The following is a 24,912-nucleotide window of genomic DNA, read 5'->3' on the forward strand; positions in this document are numbered from 1 at the left end:
AAAGTGAAAAAGAGAAGTAAGGAAAAATATGTGCCACTGCCACTGGTGTGGAGGAGGACATCCGGCCACCCCTCCCCCTTTTCCGCCACATCTGTTAGTGACAAGTGGTAGCGGCTTCTTTTCCCAGAAGGCTGTGTGGCGTGTGGTATCCTGGCTGCCATGTTTAAATTAGGTGGAGTGGAGCAACAGGTCGGTGGGGGTTCGATGTCTGTTTTGTGGGGATAATGGGCCGAGAACTAGCAAAAGTTGTCGCCAAATGTTCGGCTGACTTCACCTGTCTTGGCTGACCACTGCTTGCCCGTGGCAGCCGTCCACAGAGCTGAGCAAGCAATGGGCGGCTAATCAAACAATTCACAGCCACCACCTCCCCTGGGGAGGTCGGGAGGGGCTTGCAGTCCCACGTCTGGGTCTTAGGGCTGTCACTCACGCGAGACACAGACAGCCAGGAAAGCCGACCGTGTTTTTATTTATGAAGTGTATAAAGTATGCCATTTTGCTTTGGGAAGTAAGCCTGCAGCTTTAGAATATAGTGATTCATCGAATTTTCTCATGTGAGATGTGCACCAATTTGCTGTTGGTTTTTACCATGCAACAGGAGCCATTAGAAAATATACTTGTGCGAAGTTTTTATAGGATGGATGGGGGTGTCTCAGAAGCAAAAAAGTCGGGAATCCCCCTGATCTAAGTTGATATTTCAGTGAGGGAGTGCTACACCTGTTGGTGGTGCTGCCTTTTAAATGCGACATTAAACAGGCCCTGTCTACTTCTGTCTGGTGGACTTAAAAGATCCCATGGCACCATTCAAAGAGCATAGATTTTCTGGTTATGTACCTATGATTGTTTGTGGGAGTGATCAGTGGTTGCTGTGTCTCCCTACATTATAACAATGACTGCACTTTCTGATTAACAATAACATAACAACTTATTAGAATAGTGTGGGTAAAAGGCATTGAAGTGTTCAATCAGCCATAATCATATTGAATGATGGAGCAGGCTCGATGGGCTGAATGGCCTTCTCCTGTTCCTATGTTCCTATATCATTGGTTATGAAGCAATACGGCACGTGTGAAAGATGAGTGCAAGTTCTTTCATTCTTTTATTCAGTCTCCTACCTTTTACCAGTTGTGCTGTCCAGGTTATTATCATCTTCACTGAGTTTAATAATTTTTTACCAATTTGTCATTGTATTTTTGTATTCACGTCAACAAGATTTCATTAAAATATTCGGAATTGTAGTTCTTTGATTTTTGCAGAACCTGGTTTAAATGAAAATTGCCCCCTCATAATGGTTGTAAGAGTCTACTGTGAAATAAGTTTAAACATTCTGGTGCATTTTTCCTTGTGGAACGTGAATCCACAACAAAAGCTAGTCGTAATTTGGCATAAATTGGTTATTAAATTTGGTTTTAATTTATCCATTTAACTATTTTCCCAGTGGCGGGCGAGCAGTACACCACCTGCGGAGACCACTGAGTAAAACCTGGCGGGTTCAGGGTGGGGGTACCTCCTGATCAGGTACCTTTTGATCCGTGGAGGAGACTCCCCCTCCCCACCTCCGCTGGAATACACACCTGCCAACACAATTGACTCCCCCCAGCTTGCATGGGCCTGCCTGATTGGCCCCAGCCAAGCCCTGAACCCACTTACCTGCACTGGGCCTCTTTGATGGTGGCTGGTCTGGGACTGCTGTAGTGCCAGCAGCAGCCACCACTTCTAGTGGTGCCACTGGGACTGAAGAGCTGCCGGCCCTCTACTTGGCCAGCTGCTGTAGGGGGCAGGGCCTCCTGCCCCCGAGGGGCAGAAGCCACTACTGCAGGCAATTAACTACTTGAGGACCTTAAAATAAGGTTGCGGCTTCCAGGGCCCAGCAGAGGTTGAGTTGCCCACAAGTTTCTAGCTGGTGGCAGGGGATACCACTGCCATATAAAACCCTGGCCCATATGTGCTAAATTAACATGCGTCTGAAGGCGTCCCCACCCAATCCCAAAAACAACTTTAGAAGATTATTGATAATTTCATTATAAGTCATTTGAATGAAGATGTACCTCCTGTCAGATAAGGAAGAATTTACAAACCCCATTACAATTGAATTATACCCAATTATTAATAATCACTGTCTGTCCTACCTAATGTTCTTATTATAGTTGACGCTTAGTGCTTCAATTATACTGCTGAACACAAAAGAATTGCACCGGTAAAGGTCAAGTTCAGACTAGTTGGCACATTACCACGCTTCACTGTGTTGGCAGGACCCAACCAAATCTAAGGTAGTGACCAGGCATTGGATTTATGTTCTAACAACTGGAACCAACAAAACCCTCCACAACACATCATTCATCGTGTACCATTTTACACCATAACATTGACCTGATTATTTCACAGAGATCAAAAGCCAATGTGTTATGCGTTTACAAACCATTATAAGCAAGCTAGAACAGAAGTTTTCCTTTTGTCATACATGAAAATGATACTCATCTTGGTCTCTCTACTTACCCCACACAAAACATTCTTCAGGCAATGGACCAACTCTCAAGATGGTAGAAATCTGGGAACTGTACTTTCATTAGGATATTTTGCCTCAAGCAGGCATGGATAAATGGTTTCCTAATATGGTTTCATATTCAGGTTGTGCTGGGAGTGGCTGCAGTTGTTAGCAACAATAGTCTAGAGTCACAGATGTAAAGCAAGAGTTTGGATCTTGTTCACGTGGCACCAGCAGTTTTCATCGAGAAGGGCTGCTAAGTGTCATATTATTTAGATCAAGGGGAATATAAATATTTTACAATTTTTTTTGTCACATTTTTATAAATTACCTGAAATCTGCTTCAGGCCATTAGGGAGTGTTAGAGCAAAGGTGGAAAATCAGGTTTGTCACTCTCCATCTGATATTAAAACATTAAAAAAGACAATGAGAAAAGGCCATTCAGCCCACCAATACAATTCCCTTCACAAAATATGGGTAATTTGCCCCATCAACTGTCCCCGTTCACTCAATATCATGAGGGAGGGCATCAGACTATCACTGGGAAAATTCATGAGGAGGAGATGGGATAGAGTCATTTAAAATCATGAAGGGTTTAGCTTGAGTAAGTAAAGAGAAACTATTTCTGATGTTCCAATGGGCCAATAGCTGGAGGGCACAGATTTAAGGTGATTGGTGAGAGAAGCAGAAGTGACATGAGGAAAATCTTTTTTTTACGCAGGGCGTGCATGGGGTTAGGGTTTGGAATGCGTTGCCTGATAGAGTGCTCGGTACAGATTCAATCGAAGCCTGTGAAAGTGAATTGGATAAATACTTGAAAGAGAAAAAAATTACAGGGATATGAGGAAAGAGCGAGGGAGTAGGACTAGCTGGATTGCTCTGCAATGGGCTGAATGGCCTCCTTCAGTGCCATGATTCTTTAGAATATTCTATGAACCTCATCCCCTACCCCCAAAGGCCAGCAACATTCCAGCGTATTAAATCAAACTTGCAACCCACACAACTCAACTACTATACACATCTATGATCGTAAGCTACGCAGGAACCATTGTGTCTTTAGCGTATTTGATTGTTTGTGCTGATTCTTATAACTTCCAATCATATTCTTAAAAATACATTTACCCATCTAGTTATAGATCTTTCCAATTAGTTGCACAGAATTGGAGATAAAATTTTAAAAATTGAATCTTTTGATTTCTAGTAAGAGCTAGTGGAAAGTTACGGAAATTTTTTCTAATTTCTTGCAAGTTATGGGCCATTGTGGAAATGTATTGGTAATCTCTGTTAGGAGATTGTGGAATATTTTTTGCCATCTTCCAAATTGTATAGGATATACAACACAGAAACAGGTGATTCAGTGCCAGTCCACATGCTTCACTCGAGACATTCCACTCCCCCACCCCCACCACGTCTATCCAGCCCATGGAGGCCTTCATTCTTTCTCCCCACAGGTCATAAAGGTGCTCATCTTTTCCCCGCAGGTCACACTCCCCTCTAGATCAGGGAGGCAATCTTCCCCTCTCCCCAGGTCATTGAGGTACTTTGCTCCTCACTGCTGCTCCCAGCTCCAATCTGAAGTCTTCCTCCAGGGGCCTTGCAACCAGAACTTCAGATCTGACAGACAAAAAAAATTCCACCTGCAGGTGGAGCCTGATCCTAGAGCAAAGCAGGAGTAACATTGAGGGGGAATTAGGGAATGGAGCAGGATGATTTTTACAGGGGATGCTGCGGTTGGCATGGGACACGATTTCTACAGGTTTTGTAAATAAAAAATGGCTTACTTTTTCAGATGCCCTGATTATAATATTTTTTTTCTCCATCCAAATTTTAATTATCCGAATTGACTGACTACTTTCAGAAAATGGTCAGTAATCAGATGGATTTTTATTTGTCCAGATATATTTGAAGTCTCCTTTCTGAGTGTGTGCTACCTGACACATATTCATTTTCAGACTTCTACTCTTGAGAACAGTATTGACAAGGGCCTCTGAACTGACTTGCTTACCTAGGCAATGATTTGAAATATGGAAACTCCTGAAAAGAGAAAGAAAAGTTACAGTGGCCTCTTCTGACAAAGCAGGTCCTCCTGGTTCCCTTTATTGTCGCATTATTACATTTATTTTTAAATCAGAGTGCGGTCCCACCTTTCTGTCACTTCACAACGAGGAGCACTCCATTTTGATTTAATGACTCCAATCCCGAAGTCATAGTTTGCTTTTTGGCCTGGGATATAGTGTAATACAAATGGAACCCAATCCTTCAGGAAGCTCTTGTCACTCCTGATAATTTACAAGTCACCAAGGAACAGGCAGTCAGACGGGAAATGCATATATCCTTCTGGTGAGCTTTAAATGTAATACTGAGCCATAATTACAATTATGACCTTGTTCTTAACCATAAAACACAGGTATATTTTACGACCAGTGTTGTTCCTGTAGGAATACCTAGTGTGGCCGAACTAATTCCCTCTATGCTATTTTTTAGACACAGGTATTAACTCGGTTACTGCCTACATTCAAAAACCAGACAGAAGGATTTGTTAAGAGTGCATTATTTCCTGGTACAGGAACAGCACCAGTCAAATTATATAGCCTCCCTGCTGCTTATAATTGATAAACTGGAATTATGTTTTGGTTTGTATATCTAAAAGTATTGCTATATATCTTGCAGGCTGTGTATTCAATGGCGACTTTCCCCTTCCCACAAGTGGTTGAACTGAGAGAGAAGTACAGTCCTACGTCGTTCCAGGCAAAGGTTGCAGCCTCGAGGTATTTTCCCTGCGTGCTAAAAAGTAGACGATGATTCATTTTGAACTCCTCCAGAGTTGCAATTTGATGTGGCTCTTTTTGTTTCTTTACAGCTGCCACTTGAAGGAAACTCAATGTAAGAGAAAAGCATCAAATGAGACTTTGCCCTGCACCCTTCCTTCTGCAGTGGGCTACCCAGGTGCTCGTAATCCACCAAATTGTCAGAAAACAGGTAACAGGGCAATACTGTTCAGCTCTGTTACTGCTGTGAACATAGTGGAAAAGGTCAGAGGACGACAACAGAAAAGAAGTGAAGGGAGAGAATGTCAGAGCCAAAGATCAAATGAACAATGGGGGAACATCTAGAGGAAGATCAGTAATATTAGTACTTCAGGAAAGGTTTGGGGAGCAAGTTACATGGGTGAGAAAGTGTTGGATAGAAAAATAGATCTTAAAAGAAGAAAATATATTTTTGTATATTATATAATAAATGATTGTTGGGGGGGCGAGCAGTGACATGATATCATCACTGAGAATAGACTGGGGAGATAGGGAGAAAGAACTGAGAAAAGATGCTGTGGGTTAAAGGGGCAGCAGACAACAGACAGTTGACCAGAGTCGACCAACCAAGTATAGACTTGATCGACAGAGGGGCCTCCTTCCATGCCTTAATTACACTTTGACTCGAATTTCAGCACGTTTAATTCCATTGAACTTTGCTAATTTTGTTTCCTTATAGGCAAAATAATGACGAACATGGAATGCGTGAAGTGAGTGTTGTTGAAGCTGCGTTTGAAAAGAGCAGACCCATTTTTAGTAACTTTGGACCATGCACCATGCCTGGTACAGCTGCTGTCAGGTTCTGGCCAATACTGTTCTGAAGCTAGCCAGCAACAGAGAAAAAAGCGAGCACATTAAAAGTGTCTGCATTTGTCTTTTTAGGCTCAAAGAACAGGTCAAAGCATCATGTCCTTGCATTTAGCAACTGCATGAACCCCCATTTGATGTGCTGGCTCAGAATGCTGGAGTACTAACATGCAGTTCATCTCCATAGAGCGAATTAGTATATTCAACATGCCCACCACAGAGGGTTGCCAACTCTAGTTGGGTGTATTCCTGGAGGTTTGATCACATGATCTCCCACCTCAAACTGGCCCGACCCACACTACTGTCATTGGTCAATCTCCACTGCTTTCCCCCAGCCAATTAGAAAGAGACCAGATTCTTTGCTACCCAGTTGGATGAATCATCACTGTTTGTGAAACAGCTGTTTTTGCACGTGTCCAGTATTTTTATCACTAATAAGTTATTCAAAGAAAGAGTGGGGGGAAAACATAATTTTGTTTGTCAGCCCTATGCTTTTTCTGCTGGGTTGCTTGGAGCAGTATTCTGGGAATTTGTCTTCAAGGTCTGGAGGCTCTAGGACAATTATGGAGTTTTGGCAACCTTATCAACACAAAGGTGCCTAGGGAAGATCAGGCACTTTCAGGAATGGGCGTTAGAAAGACATATGATCTCTTTTTTTGAATATGTCTGTGCAGCCTCTTCTCAAACAGCACTGGCAAAACCAAGCAACAGCTAAACAACCAATGGTGCATGGCTGGAGGTGATTAAGAAGTAATGGGGGCGACAAATATGTCCTTTTGCAATAGGGACATGAGTGTTTTAAAGAAAAATTGTACTCGCTTCCTGTAATATTCACCTTTTAACCGAATTCCTCCTTACACATTGGTTGGAATTTTATCGGCTTTGGAGGCAGGAGCACAGAATTCTTGAAATATGCAAATCAGGTCGACGTGCTCCCGCCTTCAAGCACTCTTGCCGGATGAGGGGTGATTTGGGCATCAGTTACCACCCCCGTTAGGTGCCGCCTTGGGGGCAGCTTAGTGGTGCTGCTGGGATCTTCCTGATGATGGACAGAGCTTTCTTTCTTTCTACAGCTGAAGCTCAGTAGGTGCCTCTGAGATAGCCATTTGGGGGGTGGGGGGGGTGGTGGCAGCACCAGTGAGGCCTCCTACAGTCCCCACCCCCTTGCCGAGCCAGGGATGCCAAAGAGCCTCAGCTGCAGTCATAGCCTTCCTGGGGAGAGGCTCCCCCTCCATAATGATGGCTTGGCAGCTATAGCCACAGTTTATTGAACCTTTTGTTTTGAAGTGTCAAGAGCACCTCCTTCTCAAGGAGCCCTCGCAGCCTCATTCCTACATCAGCAGTGCCCACCTCTCCCATTGGGGCTGCCTGTTACCCACGGCCTTGGACAATCCCATTGGCTCCACCTCACCCCCCATCTCCCCAACCCACCCTCCGTCCTTAATTGGACGGGGCTCCCAGAAGCGGCCAGTTAAGATTCTGCCTCCAGGGCTCCAGGAAGATAGCACAGGAGGGGGGGATGTCATAAAACATTGGGGTTGGGATATTGGTTCTGTAAAATTTATGTCCAACATAGACCCTGAAATTCCAGGCGGATTCTATTGGTCTCCTTCTGTACCTCCAGCAGGGGAATGTAGATCCTAGGTAGAGGTTCAGAGCCAAACACTAGTCTTATCAAACATTTTTATTGGCAATTTTAGAAAACAGGGTTTAATTCTCTATAAATTATTAGAGATCTGGCCTAAGTTCTGCATTTGATGTCTTAATTCCTAAATTGGTCAGGTTTTTCTATCTCCATTGCTATGTCAAGATTTTCAGTTTTGCTTTGTCAGCTGTCACAGCCTTTGACAACTAGGCAGCTACATAGAGCTAGATTTAGAGTTTCTTAACTGCATCCTCATCTTAATATGTAAAAGAACTTTATAATCATCAACTGACTGGGCAAGAACAGGGGCAATTTAGAATAAGATGTAACCCTAAGTTTCCGTTGGTTGAGACATGCATGGAGAAATTGAAAATCCTGGCACGCAGATGCCTTTCATCTTTGTACATACTGGTTGCGATTCTGCTGATATGTTGCTAGCCAAATCTTATGTATCTCTTCAAATGATTTTGCAATTAAATATTAAAAAATGGGAATCTTCCATCTTAGATATGCCACTTTTGGCATGATTCCATGTTCCTTCCAGCCTATCATTATGATTGTCTTGCTACTATATCTTATATATCCTAGGCACTGCAGGGTTAACCAAATCCTTTATTTTGTACTATTAGATTATTTTCCAATACAAGTTGATCTACTGTGTTGTTGCTCACAGGCAGTTCAGAGTCTAAGCAGCTCTATTTATCTATGTTTAACCGGGCTTGTCCTTTTTAACCCTGCTTCTCAGCTATTTTCTAGGGGGAAGCGTGGTTTAAATAATTACAGTTTGAAGTTAATTAGAGCCCAATTGCTTTTGTTGAGGGATGTTGTAAAATATTGGCATCTGCTTGTAAATCTCATTGTCACTTTTCTGCAGACAGCCTTTCTTCTGTTTTTTTTTAAAGATTGTGATTCATTTCTCTTTGATTCCATTTGAACTGACCAAATGAAACCAAAGTTTGCATGTGTGATGAAGTTTAATGCTCTCAAATGTGGTACGTTTGAGGTGTGACAGACATGCACTAACTACCAACCTTTGACCTGCAGATAATGATTGGAGACCCAGTTCAGCGCATAATCCTGAAAATTCAGTAAGAAACTGTTTATTCAGGGGGGAAAAAATGAAACAATTATTTCTGTGTGTTTTGGTTCTGTCTTTCACCAGCTCAAAATGAAAAGCAAAAAAGCAACTGTAATGTGTCGAAGATCGTTCAAGCCACAACTGGTGAGAATGTGTTGCAGCATCAAATGGCATTAAACAGCACACAGCAAGTGGCAACACTTGCACCCATGGTAAAGCAGCAGTACTCAAAAATGACCAAGAGACAGCAACAAAACCAATATCTGACTCCCAGACATGGTAAGGTATTATATACCTATCAACCATAAATACTTTTAAAATATTATTGCAAATGTGTAATTTGGGTATAAAATATCTATATAACCCATACAGCAGATACAAAAGCATAGCATATTACTGGACTTGCAGTCCAGAGGCTTGGACTAATGATCCAGATATGAGTTCGCATGCCAGCACAGTAGCTGGCCAATATAAATTCAATTAAATAAATCTAGACTTATCAAGAACGGCTAAACAGGTTAGACCTTTATTCATTAGAGTTTAGAAGAATGAGGGGTGATCTTATTGAAACGTACAAGATTCTGAGGGGGCTTGACAGGGTAGATGTTGAGATGTTTCCATTAGTGGGGGAATCTCGAACTCGGGGACATAGTTACAGAATAAGGGGACATTCATTTAAAACTGAGATGCGAAGGAATTTCTTCCCTCAGAAGGCAGTGAATGTCTGGAATTCTCTACCCCAGAGAGTTGTGGAGGCTAGATCACAAAGTGTTTAAAGAGGAGGTCGATAGATTTTTGAAATATTGGGGAGTTGAGGGCTATAAGGAGCTGACACAAAAAAGGAGTTGAGGGCAGGGGCAGATCAGCCATGATCTTATTGAATGGCAGGGCAGGCTTGACGGGCTGAATGGCCTATTCCTATATCCTGTGTTCTTATATAAAAAAACTAGTATCAGTAATGGTGACCATGAAACCACTGGATTCTCATTAAAAACCCATGTGGTTCACTAATGTCCTTTGGGGAAGGAAATCTCCTGTCCTTACCCAATCTGACCCGATATGCCCTCTAAATTCATTTAGCTGTAAGCAGGCTGTTTACCTGTGATACCTGCAGATTTTTTTTACGGTGGCCTACAGGGAACATTCGTCTGGCTTGTATGTGACTCCAGATCTACAGTAATGTGGTTGATTCTTAACTGCCCTTTGAAATGGCCTAGCAAGTCACTCCATTATCTCAAGGGCATCTGGGGATAGACAAAAAATGCCTGCATCCTGTGAATGAATAATAAAAAGATTCATGTGAATGAATTTACATCATATTTAATTTGCAAAGATGAAAGTATTTATTCATGGTGTTTTGCCAAACCTACTGTACTAAAATGGGCAAACTATTGAAATATTTTCTGTTTGTCAGTGCTCAGTATCACATATTTTAACAACTAAAGAGTCTACCTGTTCAACATAAAAATTAAGTTAACTCAGGTTGGAAACAGACTTTGAAATTAATATCGTTCCCAGCACAGAGGTAATTGGTATACTCTACATCAAGGCTGCAAGCTGATCTCACCCTATATTTCAATATTTAGTGCACTGTTTTTCTTTACACGGCCTGCAAGCCAGTGGCAGCTTCCATCGACATTAAGCACAGCACCTCCATCCAGGGCCCAGAGAGCAGAATGCAGAGAGCAGCGGAGCAGAGTGCCGGGGTCCTGGGAAGGAGAGGGTGACTGTGAGGTCTGGGAGTGAGTCAGTCAGGTTGTGGGGCTAGGTGGGAGGGGTGTTGGGGAGGAAGAGAATGAGTGCATGTGTGCGGGAGTGAGAGTGAGGAGAGTGAGTGTATGTGTGTGGGAGATCCGTTTGTATTCAGGAAGTGGGCCCGCTCCTTCAGGAGTGAGCCGATCCTGACAGTAGCCACCACCCGGGGGGGGCGCCACCTGGCATTTTGATGCAGTTGGCTACTGGAAGTGTTCAAGGGGCAGCTGCCATCGCAGTAGAATGAGGTGCACAGGAGATTGCAGGTTTTTTGCTAAAGTAGCCCTTGCTTGAAAAATAGTGAAGATCACTGATTTAGTGCATGGCGTATGTCACATTGGGAGTGTGCTGAGGTCATGCAAGTGGGATTTGCAGTGCCAGCAGTTCTTTAAGGGCAGTTGGTTGCCCTTAAAAGTGTGATTCTGTTTTTCCAGAAAAATGGTTGAGTGTAGAATGCATTCACCAATTAGAAGTATCTGCAGTAATAGATTGTTTTTATTCGTTCATGGGATGTGGGTTGCTGGCTAGGTCTGTATTTATTGCCCATCCCTAATTGCCCTTGAGAAGATGATGGTGAGTTGCTTTCTTGAAACACTGTGGTCCATGTGTTGTAGGTACACTCACAGTGCTGTTAGGAAGGGAGTTCCAGGACTTTGACCCAGTGACAGTGAAGGAATGGTGACATAGTTCCAAGTCAGGATGGTGTGCGGCTTGGAGGGGAACTTGCAAGTGGTGGTGTTCCCCTGCACTTGCTGCTCTTGTCCTTCCAGGTGGTAGCGGTCACGGGTTTGGAAGGTACTGCCAAGGGAGCCTTGATGAGTTTCTGCAGTGCATCATGCAGATGGTACTGCCACTGTGCGTCGATGGTGGAGGGACTAAATGTTTAAGGTGGCGGATGTGGTACCAGTCAAGCGAGCTGCTTTGTCCTGGATGATGTCGAGCTTCTTGAGTGTTGTGGGAGTTGCACTGATCCAGGCTACTGGAGGTAATTGGTCTACTGTACATCAAGGCTGCCAGCTGATCTTGCCATTGCACTCCTGACTTGTGCTTTGTAGATGGTGGACAGACATTCGGGAATCAGGAGGTGAGTTACTCTCTGCAGAACTTATAGCCTCTGACCTGTTGTAGTATTTATATGGCTGGTCCGGTTCATTTTCAGGTAAATGGTAACCACCAAGATGTTGATAGTGGGGGATTCAGTGATGTTAATAGCATTGGATGTCAAGGTTGTTGGAATGGTCATTCCCTTGGTGTGAATGTTACTTGCCACTTATCAGCCCAAGCCTGAATATTGTCCAGGTCTTGCTGCATATATTTACAGACCGAGATGGGAAGAGTGCACAGTTAATTCTAGCCCCACTTCTCCACAGGTTGTAACAATAGTTTAAATGTTTAATTCACCCACAAAACTGACCAATTCTTACTCTTTGTTAGTTATTACCAGCATAATAAGACTCTAACCATGCTTCTTTCAGTAAACAAAAAAAAAGATTTATTTTAAAACAAGTTGATAAACTGATCAACATACAAGTTGTAGTTTAGAAATGTAATGATTTTCCCTGTTTTTAAAAAAAGACAGATATTCAAACCCCCATACACTCACACACAAACACAAAGCAGAAAAAAACAAACTGTTGCCTGCAGAGGCTACAGTATGGGAACGTTTCTTTTAAAAGGATAAAATTCAAAGAGATCTCGACTTGGTTGATCTGACAGAATTCTGGTCATAATAGGTCTGGAAGTTCCTTCAGATGGATTTTTTTTGGTGAAACTGTCCTTGATGACTCCTAGTCATCATAACTTTGCAGACTTTCAAAAAAAAAATGATTTATCCTGATGAGATGTTTCTGAGGAAGGTCTTTTTTAAATTCATCCACAGGATATGGGTTTCGCTGGCTGGGCTAGCATTTATTGCCCATCCCTAGTAGCTGTTAAAAATGTGAGGTAGAGAGAGGGAAAGAGAGGGTCTTTTCTGGCAGCCTGCTTCTAAAGTACCCACACTCACTCTGCCTGAGAATTTTAAAGATTAAGATGTCCAAAGAACACTTTTCCTAGGCTAAAATGCAACTACAAACCTCTGAGGCACTCAAATGTCCTCAATCCACCAGCTCTAGACCTGCCTCTAGTAATGGAATAATGCTGATCCTAAGCCGGAGTAGAAGCAACACATGGGCCTTGTTAACTGTTGAGATAGGGGATTGGACAGGAAATGGGCTCCTTTTATTTTCCTCAATTGTCTGCATCTTGGATGTTTGGTAAGAGCATCTTGATTAGCAAAGCTTGGTAGTTCATAGAATGACATAGCCTGTGTTTGTGCTTTACATCCTCTTTGGCCCTTCTGGCCAATGTTGGTGTTAATGCCTCCTGCCACTCCTTAGTGTCATCACTAGGTTCAAACCAACTATCCTTTTTTAATTTATTTTGCACTGTTATAGGTTCTATGTAGCCAGCCTAGAAAGTATATGAATTTAAAAATCAGATTTTAAATTGCTGCCGAAAGAGTACCAAGTAATATATAAAATGTTTCTTTCTTTGCAGGTAGCAATGATTCTGTCTCTCCTGGGACACCATTTCGTTTGAAAAAGTCTAAAGTCATAAATCGCTTCCTTGGTGGCAAAAAGCTAAAGAACAACAGCAAAAGCAACCGCGTCCACCACACCCCAAGTCCCAGGACACCTCAGCCCATACAGAAAGAGCAGAAAAATAAGATAACAGTCCCTTGGTGTTCTCAAAAGAGAGTCCCCCGGAAAGGTCTGACCAGGAACTTGAAAGTTAAATCGGGCTGCAGTGATACAGTCGGCCTACTGGAAGACCAGACTGAGAACACCAAAGCAGAAAATGTCAAAGTTGATGATCCAGTCCATACAGTAACGGGAGAGAGCAGGAAAAGTTCTCAATTACGTTGCGAAATTGAAACAAAATATCATGAACAATTGGCCATCCTGTTGTATGAAAAAGAAGTTGACAGTTTGGCAGGGGTTGAGAATTTATTCAAGACACTTCAAATAGGAGAGCCAAACCTGTCTTCGGTGGCAGTGGAATCTAGCAACAGGCCCGGGGTCTATAACTGTTCTGCAGAATTGAGAAAAGATCAGTTCAGAGCAAAACATTTCACAGCTCAGTCTGCTACGAAAGCGAATCCTATAAACAGTATTCCACTTGTACACCTCTCTGGAAAGTCTCTTAGAACACAAAATTTAAGTTTACATGGATCATGCAGCAACATCCAGATAACTCCATTCAATAAATGATTAAGAAAAGAAATGCTACTGACTTGGTGAGGAGGGGGTAATGGGAAGAGGATAAATTCAGCATATTTCACAGTAACTTGTTGGCCAACAAGCCAAGTGTTAAATGTGAAGCATTTGTGACCATTAATCTGCAGAAATGGTTTGAATATTTTCACCACAAACCACTGTATTTTAATGACTGTTGTGAGCTGGAAGTCCCATATGCCAGAAACAGCATTTACTTTGCAATGAAGCCATTTTACAGATTGTTAACTTGTACGCCCTTTGGGAACCCCTGTGAGTTAGGGTGTCTCCGTGTTGGAGTCTTTAAGAATTGCACACTGTGTAATTGCCAAGTTATCGTATAAGCATGTCTAATATTGACTACAAAATGATTCTTCATTCAAAACCGATTTATTGATTAACATCAAACCAGTAATACTCATTTTGAACTTATAACGACATCACCAATTTGTTATAAGTTTGAAATCTGTTAACTGATTTTTACGTTAAAGTACTTTTTGTTTTAAATGCTCACCACAAAATCGACTAGTGCCTTCCTCAGTTTAAATGATATACTCATAGAAAATAAAAACCTGCCAGACTTTATCAATAACTTGTTCATCCTGTTTTGTTCATTCTTTTAATAATAGATCCATTATCTACTTCATTATTTGTTGCTTGTTATTTTTAAAACTGGCCTGATATTTAAGGGCTGAAATTCCTCTTTTAGTGAAGAGCATGAAAAATACTTGTTTATCTCCATATTTAGCAGCCTGTTAATGAATCACAGGAACATACAGTTTTGAAGCTTGTTATATTTATTAGTGAGTATTCATTGCAGCAAAGAGCAGCCTGTTTTTCCTTGTATTCAATTAAAAGAAAATGTTACCAGACATCACCAGCAATGAATAAATATAGACTATGTTGATTATATCCTTACCAATTATCATTATTCGCAGATAGATAGTTGAAGTAAGATTGAATCTGGTATTCTACACCTTGCAATTCAAATTATTTATTTTCGATTATCTGATGATCCAAATTTGACACTCAATTCTTACATTGCTGTGCATTTACACTGCTCAATTCAAATGGTTGGATAATTCAGAAATTATTGCACAAAAATGTACCTTTAATTATCAGGCATAGACTATATTGTCATTGTTGTGAATGACAGGAAACTGGAACTTTCATCAAACTTGCCAGATAAGTCAAGTCCACAGTCTGAAAAATCAAGAGAGAAACTCTTAGAAAAATCAAAGGGACTTGATATAGAAACGCTATTGCAAATCACTATTGGGGGGTTAATGATTAAAGCGGCAACCTACAAGATTATGAATTATTATTGAGGTTAACTACAAAGCAAAGCACAGCCAAAGGTACCAAGATCCAAGCAGCAGCAACTTCAGAGAACACACCTACAGCAATTTTGGGCTTCAGGCACAAGGCAAGGCACAGGCAAACAGCAAAATGCTTTCCAAGCTTCAAGCGCGGTAAGGAAAGCAGCAGGCTGTGGGCAAGGCAAGGCAAGACAGACAGAAAGGCAATACAGCATGCTACAACAGGCCCTATGTCTGGTTTCCTCTGCAGTCAGCCCTCTGGAATCTCAGCACATGCAATTAAGGATGATTAGCAATCCCAAATTTTCAGAGCTCGCGTGAGACTGTGCCTGAGACTGAAATACACCAAGAAATTGAGTATCTTGCAACAAATTTGCAAGAGTTGGCATGTATGAGCCTCGCAAATAAATGGATACAGGTTGAGTATCATTTATCTGTAAATCCAAAAACCAAACACATCCAAGCACTTTTTTTTTGAACCTCACTGACCTTTAGCACAGGAAGTCTAGTTGTCTGCACTGTTTACCTTGCGATTTTTGTGGTGAACATGTCAAAAATAAACTTTTTACAGGTACCCTACATTTATTATTCAGTGATACATCTTACTTTTCTAGCCATTTTATTTACTTTTGATTATAACTAGCCTAGGCTTAGGCGATTGTAATGTAAGTTTATATGCAGTATCCGAAAAATGAAATTATCTGAAATACGAAATGCAATCAGCCCCAAGGGTTTCAAATAAAGGATACTTGACCTGTATTATGTGTATTCCTGGAATACAGTGAGAGCAGAATGATTATTACAGTACTTATTACAGGTGGATAGATTCTTGGTAAGCAAGGGGGTGATAGGTTATCGGGGGTAGGTGGGGTGCAGATTTCAGGTTACGATCAGATCAGCCATCATCTTATTAAATGGCAGGGCAAGCTCGAGGGGCTGAATGGCCTACTGCTGCTCCTTATTCATATGTTCTCTGATTGCTGCTGCTTTGATACTAACATTTTATAACTAACTGAAAATATCTGGGATTGGCAAAAATAATTTGAATTCAGTTCCTTTCTAATCCAATTAAATGTGTTTGAATGCAATTTTGACTAATAAACCAACTTGAGTAGCTACACATTACTTGGCCTAGGAGTAACTGTCTAAAGTAATAACCAGCATTTTGGTTAGCTTTACACTGCACTTGATATGATTTCTATCCCAAGTACTTGGCCACTTTGAAACTTGCCTTTTGAGAACTGCGCAACATTCTTATAATTCCAGTAAATAAAGACTACTGGATCCAAATTAATTATTTTTTCATGTTATCAGTTTGCATGTTTTGCCAGCTTACGGGGACCGTTGCACTTTTTCAACATGGTGCACATCAATTGTATAGACAAATCAGTTGGTGCATTATTTGGGGAGGGGAGGTCAATTTTGTCATGTAAAATTTCACTAAAGTATAGGTATGACAGGGTCTTTGCATCAACCACCTCAGAGAAAGCACAGCCGCTTTATGAAATTTTTTTTTTTAAAGAGCCATTATCCTAATAGTACAAGAGCTCAATATAGTTTCTATAGCAAAATAACCCAGAAACTTCTGGAAATACTCAGCAGGTCAGGCAGCATCTGTGGAGAGAGATAGCGAATTAACATTTTGGGAATCCAGCAGAGTGCTTTGTATTAATTGTTTCTATAAGTTTGAGGATTCGGAATCTCACGTCACAATAAGTGATGGAGTAAACCCTCTAATTTAGTTGTAGCATCCTTGGCTATTCTTGTCTGCACAGCATTATCAATGGTAACTTTCATATCCTTTCCTGCATAATATCATCTGGCATCAGAGTTAAAGCAAAACATTCTTTTAAAAAGTCAGTCATTTGTTACCAACTGTCTGTTTTATGGGAAAATACTGAATACTGTTGTTGGTTGATTCTTGTGACTTGTAAAGACATTTTTTATAATGTTTTCTGTTTTAAACAGCTTATTCTTCTTCAGAATTAACAAAAAGAAACCCTGTTCATTTTGTACTTACACAGGTTTCTAACTGAAGACTGTTTAGTATGGACCACATTCCAGTCACTGGGATCTCACAGTGGAGAGGTGAACTGGCACTCTGTGAATCTTACCCTTTCATTCAGTGGATACTGGTTGAGAAGTGAGCAGCCTTCTGCTGCATTGAGGGACTGGCACTGCCATCTGGAACAGGAGCAGCTGCAGAAATGAGTTGCCACAGTTTAAGCCATCACATGCTGTAGGGAGAATCTGTTACTAAGGATGCGTTGCTACAGGGGACCAGTCAAAAGAGAGACAACAGTTGCTACAAGAGACTTAGAGTAAGAGAAAGAGCAGCTTACTGTGGATATCTAGACTTTGACAGAATGGCTGCTGTGGGGTACCCAGCCTGGGATAGACCAAACTTGATATTGCTGTAGCATTTCTAGACATGTTGTACATGTATTGGAAACACTACTGCTTGTGTAAAATAACCACATTTTACCTTCTAAAATCCAATATTACATTACTAACAGTATTCTTTTTGTGATATTTGAGTCTGTGTTGCAAGGAATGTAACCCAATGTCAGGATATTGCAATTAACTCCTTGGAGAGATGCGCTATAGTATGCTTTCCCATTGACAGAATGTGTGCTGTAGGAAATCCAGAACCAGCTGAGTTTAAGTTAGGAATTTCCACTAGGATCTTGGATGGTGATTTACTCATCCAATGCAGTGTTATTAAACTTATCTATTATTGGAATCCACTTTCAAATGTTGGTGCATAGAATAGAACTCAATTGCCAAACACTGCAGATGTAAGGATATGCTATGCCTTCATAAACCTCTCGAGTTATGCTTAAATACTTGGAATCAGATATATATTTTTAAAGTTGAGACAACAGAGATGGTTATTTTGAAAGTCTCAGAACATTTGGTGCTCAAAGTTTAATAAGTCATGACTGTCAATAGATGCATGCTTCCTACACTGAATATGTAATTCCTTAGTAAATTTTCAAATTAGTGCTACTTTTAAATAAAATAGGTGCATGCAGTAGAAGGGATTCTGTGGACAAGTGTGTTAACAAAGCCTGGAATACATCAGGCATTTTCAACAAAACAATAAATATTGCTATTTCTGATACAAGTAACGACTGACATCAAATAATAATCAAATCTGAAAGCATCTCTTTTGTTTATGTTGGGTTTGACCTTCCATTGAAAGTTGAGAAGTGTAACAGGAAATTCTCACAAACCAGTACTTTCCAAGTAACCAGTGCCTTCATGTTAAAAATGAAAATTTAAGAGGGAAGGGATTAAATACCAACAAATCTAGGTGTTACAAAATATTTGAACATTGCACTGGTTTATCAGTAGATTTAAAAATTGCTTTGCTAAATCTTACAGATCTAGCCATGATGCGCCCATTTTTCCAAATGCCAAATTTACTTTCCATAATGCTATCATAGGTTCAAGCAAACTAAAGCTACATATAGATTAACTAGAAATAAAATGTTCTGTAGGGCTAGCACCTAGTAGAATACTGTATGTTCACCTCTGGGGCATGGGTTTGAAACTCAGCCCAGTACAAATAAAAACCTCTTCTGTCGAGCAGTTGTTGACAGTTCCCAGTGAACTGATTCTGGGTAACCTCAAACCTTTAGATATAAATCTAGTACAATTTTTTTTACAAAATCCATTTGAAAGAGAACTACCACATTCTTAACTACTGTTCTAATATTTGGACCATAGCATAGCCTTGGAGCAATATAGGGAGAGCATTATATTGTTCCTGAGTTGTGCTGTACTTGACCAAGACTTATTTAATGCTACCAGTAAGCATGTCTTCCATTTTCTAATGTTGCTAGTCTTTATCTTAACAATAGAAGCAAAGAAAGGGCAAATTTTCACCTGCATGGAAAATTTTGTATTCCAGAGGACTTGACTTCCCCAATTCAACTGTCATCAGAGTGTTTAGTCCTAGGAAGTAGGAGATAATGATATAAACAAGAAAGAAGCGCCTCCTGCCATTCAAAACAGATATTGAAGGAGGAAACACTAAAAATAAACATCAGAGGGCAAAACAGAAGAGTCATTGTTGATACAGGGAAACCAAATGCATGAATTAGGATCTGGACTTAAGAACTCTGAGGGAAATGAAATGAAAGACAAAATATGCAAAAGCTAAAGAATGAAGTAAGATTCCAAGAAGACAAAAGCCTAAAGATAATTGAGAGGATATTCACCTGGAAGGGAACAAAACCTTTTGAGGGAAAACTGATTTTAATCATTCTATTCATTTGTTGAGCCAGATATCACCATGGAAAAGCAGCCAGCAGTGCCTGCTAAGGAGGTAAGCAGTTGGGAAGAAAGCCTTAAACTTAGAAGAAAAAATATTTTTTGTCTAAAAAAAAATGAATGAACTCAACCAAAAGCATCCAAAGCTGTTGACATCAACGCAATTTAGAGTTGAGTGAAGGTGCACACTAATGAATGAGAAAAATAAATCTTTCCATGGCCAAACAGAATATTGAAAGCTTAAAATTCAGTGTTAAATCAATTAATGGATCACTGTTCTGTCAGGAGAAACTCAAAAAGGTGCTAAATATTGATTTTAAAAAATCTAAAACCCTAAGCACAAACCAGAAGGAAAAAGATTAGACAAATCATTGCGGAAAGTAGTTGTCATCATAATGGAGGAGCCCTGTCCTCTTTGCCTCCTTATTCTGTTAATTGGATCTGAATTATTTGGCATTAAGAGGAAGAGAAAGAACAATGTAAAGGTATTTTGCAACTAAGTGACATGTTTGCAAAAACCTTACTGCTCATTAGGAATTTTCTCAAGTCACAAGTAACATCCTGATGACATTTTACAATTTTTGAGTGCAGAGAAATTCCAAGTTCTAATTAAAGTAACTTTACTTAAGGACAGTCAATATAAGATCATTGTATACACAAAGTGCAAGTGATCTGTGCATTTGATTTGTCAGACTGACTAGGATATTTTAAGGGATTTTGTGAACTTGCAGAATGGGGACAATTTTAACCTAAAACAAAAACAGAATTACCTGGAAAAACTCAGCAGGGTCTGGCAGCATTGGCGGAGAAGAAAAGAGTTGACGTTTCGAGTCCTCATGACCCTTCAACAGAACTGGTTTTTCTTTACAAGGAGAGGGGTGAAATATAAGCTGGTTTAAGGTGGGTTTGGTTGGCGGGGGTGGGGGGGGTGGGGGGGGGGGGGGGGAAGAGAAGTGGAGGGGGGGGTTGGTTGTAGGGACAACCAAGCAGTGATAGGAGCAGATAATCAAAAGATGTCACAGACAAAAGAACAAAAGAACAGGTGTTGAAGTTGGTGATATTATCTAAATAATAGATAATATCACCAACTTCAACACCTCTGCTTTCTTTTGTCTGTGACATCTTTTGATTATCTGCTCCTATCACTGCTTGCTTGTCCCTACAACCACACCGCCCCCTCCACTTCTCTTCCCACCCCACCACCCACCCCCCCCCCCCCCCCCCCCCCCCCCCCCCCCCACCTTAAACCAGCTTATATTTCACCCCTCTCCTTGTAAAGAAAAATCAGTTCTGTTGAAGGGTCATGAGGACTCAAAACGTCAACTCTTCTTCTCTGCCAATGCTGCCAGACCTGCTGAGTTTTTCCAGGTAATTCTGTTTTTGTTTTGGATTTCCAGCATCTGCAGTTTTTTGTTTTTATCACAATTTTAACCTATCCTGCCATTCGGAATTGGGTGCAATGTTGGTTTTACACCCCACATGAATTTACTCCCATTAAGTCATTGAGCAATATTGGGCAGGATGTAACATTCCTGTTTCACCTGATCCAGTGGATTTCCCATCTGGCGAATTAGCTTATTACCCCCAACATGTCAATCAAGTAATACAGTACTTCATACTGACATTGAAATTCATTTAATGTTATTAGATGTTGTCGGAAGAGTAAGGTCATTAATAGTGTATTACTGACATGTTGCTTGTTTCATTTAATGGAAAAGTTGAATTCATTGCTTTGTTTGTATGTGCATGATCTGTCAGTTGTTATCCAACTGTTTGAAAAATTATAAAATCAGTGTTTGATGTAGAAATGTAATTTCTGGAGGATTATTAAATAAATTACAACTTTTCCATTTGGAGAGCAATATAATTTTTTTTATCCGAGTATGTCTATATTTAAAGCTACCTTTAAACCTTATTTAGAATAAGTTTTCTCTTCTTCCTGCGTTGTTAAATACCTCCTGTAAGATTTAGCCTAGAATGTCAATAACATGCTTATTCCTATGTTCCTACTGAGATGCTTTAACTATTGGAAAGGCAATGTATCCCAGCATACTTTTTCAACAGGCCAAGAAGCCCTTAGTGTGATCTAATAAGCTATCAATCTCCGACAAGAGCTAAACTGAAATAAGATAGGGCAAGGAGGTATGTAGTACCTATCTCATTAGGAAACTTTGTAATACCATAAAGGGAAGAATGATCCTGCCCCTACTTTTAACCTGCTCCATATCAAAAGAAAATATATGGAATCAATAAGGACCAAAGAAGGAGATCTCCTTAGGAATTTACCCTAAACATCATGAAGAGGCACTGTGAAGAATATCATTGCTGGTATGATTTGCTCTGAGGGAATACATTACCTTGTGGGTTCACAATGGGCAGAAAGAGTCCAGAATGTACAGTTTCGTTGACCAATCAATGAAGGACAAGATCAGCTTAAAAGGTAAATACTGATCAGCACTTGTGTTACTACCTTCACTTACGAACTTGACCTGACCTATTAAGTAGTCCTTCTGCCTGACCCCAACTGAAATTACCCATGTGGATCACAAGGTAATAAAGACCCAGGTCAACATTCCGCTGTAGGAAGAGGCTACGCAGGATGTGAATAGCCGATTCCTGTACTATCCAGGTTTCCAAGGCTATTTTGGCCCTGACAAACGTGTCCATAGAGCACCCAGTGGAGCTGAAGCAGGACAATCAGGCAGTGAGATACAAATACAAAAGTTAGGGAATCATGAGTGGTGAGAATCGGTCTTTAAAAATGGGAATACATCCATAATATTGAATATTCTTGTGCTTTGTAATAATACAAGTAATTGCTTTAATTGCTTAAACTTGTGGTGCAGAGATAGTCACAGCAAATGCATAACTGTAAATTATCATTAAGTGATGAGGGATCAGCACTTGTTCATTACTGTCATGGTCAGGATTCTAAGAATATTAGGGATGGGAGTAAAATTGACATCTTTTGCTGCCTACTTTAATGGTCAAATAAAACTAGTTTAAACCAAAAACACAACTGCTAATACATTAAGAGACAACAAAGACTACTGTTGAAGGGTCATGAGGACTCGAAACGTCAACTCTTTTCTTCTCCGCCGATGCTGCCAGACCCGCTGAGTTTTTCCAGGTAATTCTACTTTTGTTTTGGATTTCCAGCATCCGCAGTTTTTTGTTTTTAAAAACTACTGGAATTAGCGCAATCAGGAAGTTACCATCAGAAGCAATCGCCTGAAGCAATGGGGAAAGCAGAACTGGTAAACAGATGACCCCTGATCATATTAAACATCTGGGCTGTCAGTGTGACATCTCACGTTCTACTGATATTACAAAGCTTAACTTTTTCAAGCAACCAAGTCAGAAAGCAGATAGTGCATATTGCCAGATAAGGGAAGACGAAACTGGGAAATGCTAACCACGACAGTTTTGAAGATCCTGTGGATGCATGACTGAACGGGATACAGTAAATCCTCGTTTAACGTTTTTGTTTTAACCGAAAAGATAACAGGGCCTGTAATCTCACTGAGCGTTGTGAGGTTCGTTTCAACGTTGTTTCCTGTGACTTCCGATTAGCGCCATTTTGAAGCAGTTTCTCCCCGACCCTTCAAGTTGTGGCCTCACCCCACTCCCGAGTTGTGATCTCCCTTATCCCCGACCTCTAAGTTAGGGCTGCTACAATCTTTTATTTTAAATGCTCCTCCCTCGCTGCTTTTCTCCTGAGCCTTCGCTCACAGCAAGGGCTCAAGAGAGGGAAGTGGTGAGTGGGAACATTTTAAAACAAAAACATGGATTGTAGCAGCTCCAGCTCGGCGCTTCTGCACCATCAGGACTCGCAATTCCACAACATCGGAGCTCCGACTTCGGGTCGTGTCTGGAGTGGCCGGGGAGCGGGGAGAGGCCACAACTTGGAGAGTTGGTGAGCGGAAAGGCTGCAACTTGGAGATTTGGAGAGAGAGGGAGGATCAGGGAGCAGGAGGTTCAGCAAGCAGGATCGGGGCGAGCAGGAGGTAAGTGGAAAGTTACATTTTTTCTTTTATATTTTGAACTTATTTTATGTTAAAAGTTATTTCATTTATCAATGTAGAAATTTAGCAATGTAAAATATTTCAAGTTAAGAGGGTATAATGTTTTAATATTTGTTTTTTTTCTAATAAGGAAGGCCCACAGACCTAACGTAAGTTTTAACATTGGTTCTCATAGGAATCAACGTTTCACTTAAAATCGTGATTTTCAAGAACATGACCACAATTTTGTGAGGACTTACTGAACAAGAACTCGGCTGAAGCGGCCTCCAGTTGTGGAGATCAAGATACCGCTCTAGAGGGAGCATTTGGACTACGCGCTCTTACCAGAAGAGGAACGGGATAATAACATTTTACCTCCTTGTAAATTCCTGCTCAAATACTGAAATGTATTAAAACTCTCGCGTTTGAAATAAAGGAATGACGTATCTAATTTAATGTCATTTCAGCATTAGACTTATCCTATTACACTCCTTTTATGTCATGGCTATTAATATAAAATTCATCCAAGGCATCAGACTCAAAGAATAATTATCAAACTTTAGGCCAACTGGTACGGATACAAATGCAATTACAACATGAGCGCAGGCATCTCCAGAACCATCTGCACCTGATCTATACGCAATCCTAACATGGCAAAAGTTCTCCATCTCAAGATAATTATGGGTCAGGAATGCTATTCAGCCCATCTTAGTATACAAATAAATACACACTACAGATCTCCCATGGCAATATCTATTTTTTTCTTAAATAACTCCAGTGTTTCTGCCTTCTATTATTCTGTCTAAAAGGTCATTCCATGCATTGATTGCTTTTTATATAAGATAACCTTTCCAATCTCCTGAACTTTCCCTTTACTGGTTTTAGCCTGTGTCCATTACTCTCTCAATTTGATATAAAGATGTATTTGATGGAATGTGGCATCAAGGAGCCCCAGCAAAACTGGAGTCAATGGGAATCAGAGGGAAAATTCTCCATTGTTTGGAATCGTACTTAGCACAAAGTAAGATGGTTGTGGTTGTTGGAGATCAATCATCTCAGTTCCAGGACGTCACTGCAGGAGTTCCTTGGGGTAGTGTACAAGGCCCAACCATCTTCAGCTGCTTCATCAATGACCTCCCATCATAAGGTTGGAAGTGGGGATGTTCACTTATGTTCAGCACTATTCACAACTCAGATACTGAAACAGTCCATGTCCAAATGCAGCAAGACCTGGACAACATCCAGGCTTGGGCTGACAAGTTAAAAGTAACATTTATGTCACACATGTGCCAGGCAATGACCATCTCCAACAAGAGTGAACCCAACCATGGCCCCTTGGCATTCAATGGCATTACCATCACTGAATCCCCCACCAACAACATCCTGAGGATGGGATTACAATTGGCCAGAAGCTGAACTGGACAAACCATAAGAATACTGTGGCTACAAGAGCAGGTCAGAGGTTGGGAATCCTGCAGCGAGTAAC

At 40.8% G+C, this 24,912-nt stretch overlaps 1 protein-coding gene and 1 long non-coding RNA gene across 2 annotated transcripts in view; both read left to right on the forward strand.

Annotated features, from left to right (window-relative positions):
* LOC121282386 (TBC1 domain family member 30-like) overlaps positions 1–14,408 on the forward strand; it is an 82,128-nt gene extending 67,720 nt beyond the window's left edge. Inside the window, exons 9-12 of the mRNA XM_041196105.1 lie at positions 5,153–5,250; positions 5,343–5,461; positions 8,904–9,098; positions 13,110–14,408. Coding sequence (XP_041052039.1) covers positions 5,153–5,250; positions 5,343–5,461; positions 8,904–9,098; positions 13,110–13,822 — 1,125 coding nt within the window. The 3' untranslated portion in view covers positions 13,823–14,408. The remainder of the gene's footprint in view (positions 1–5,152; positions 5,251–5,342; positions 5,462–8,903; positions 9,099–13,109) is intronic.
* Positions 14,409–23,012: 8,604 nt separating this feature from the next.
* On the forward strand, positions 23,013–23,861 carry LOC121282538. Its single transcript, XR_005944062.1, has 2 exons — positions 23,013–23,429; positions 23,623–23,861. It is a non-coding gene; the product is annotated as an uncharacterized LOC121282538 (long non-coding RNA).
* The last annotated feature ends 1,051 nt before the right edge of the window (positions 23,862–24,912 follow it).

The sequence above is a fragment of the Carcharodon carcharias genome, chromosome 9 (genome assembly GCF_017639515.1).
Source record: "Carcharodon carcharias isolate sCarCar2 chromosome 9, sCarCar2.pri, whole genome shotgun sequence".
NCBI lineage: Eukaryota > Metazoa > Chordata > Chondrichthyes > Lamniformes > Lamnidae > Carcharodon > Carcharodon carcharias.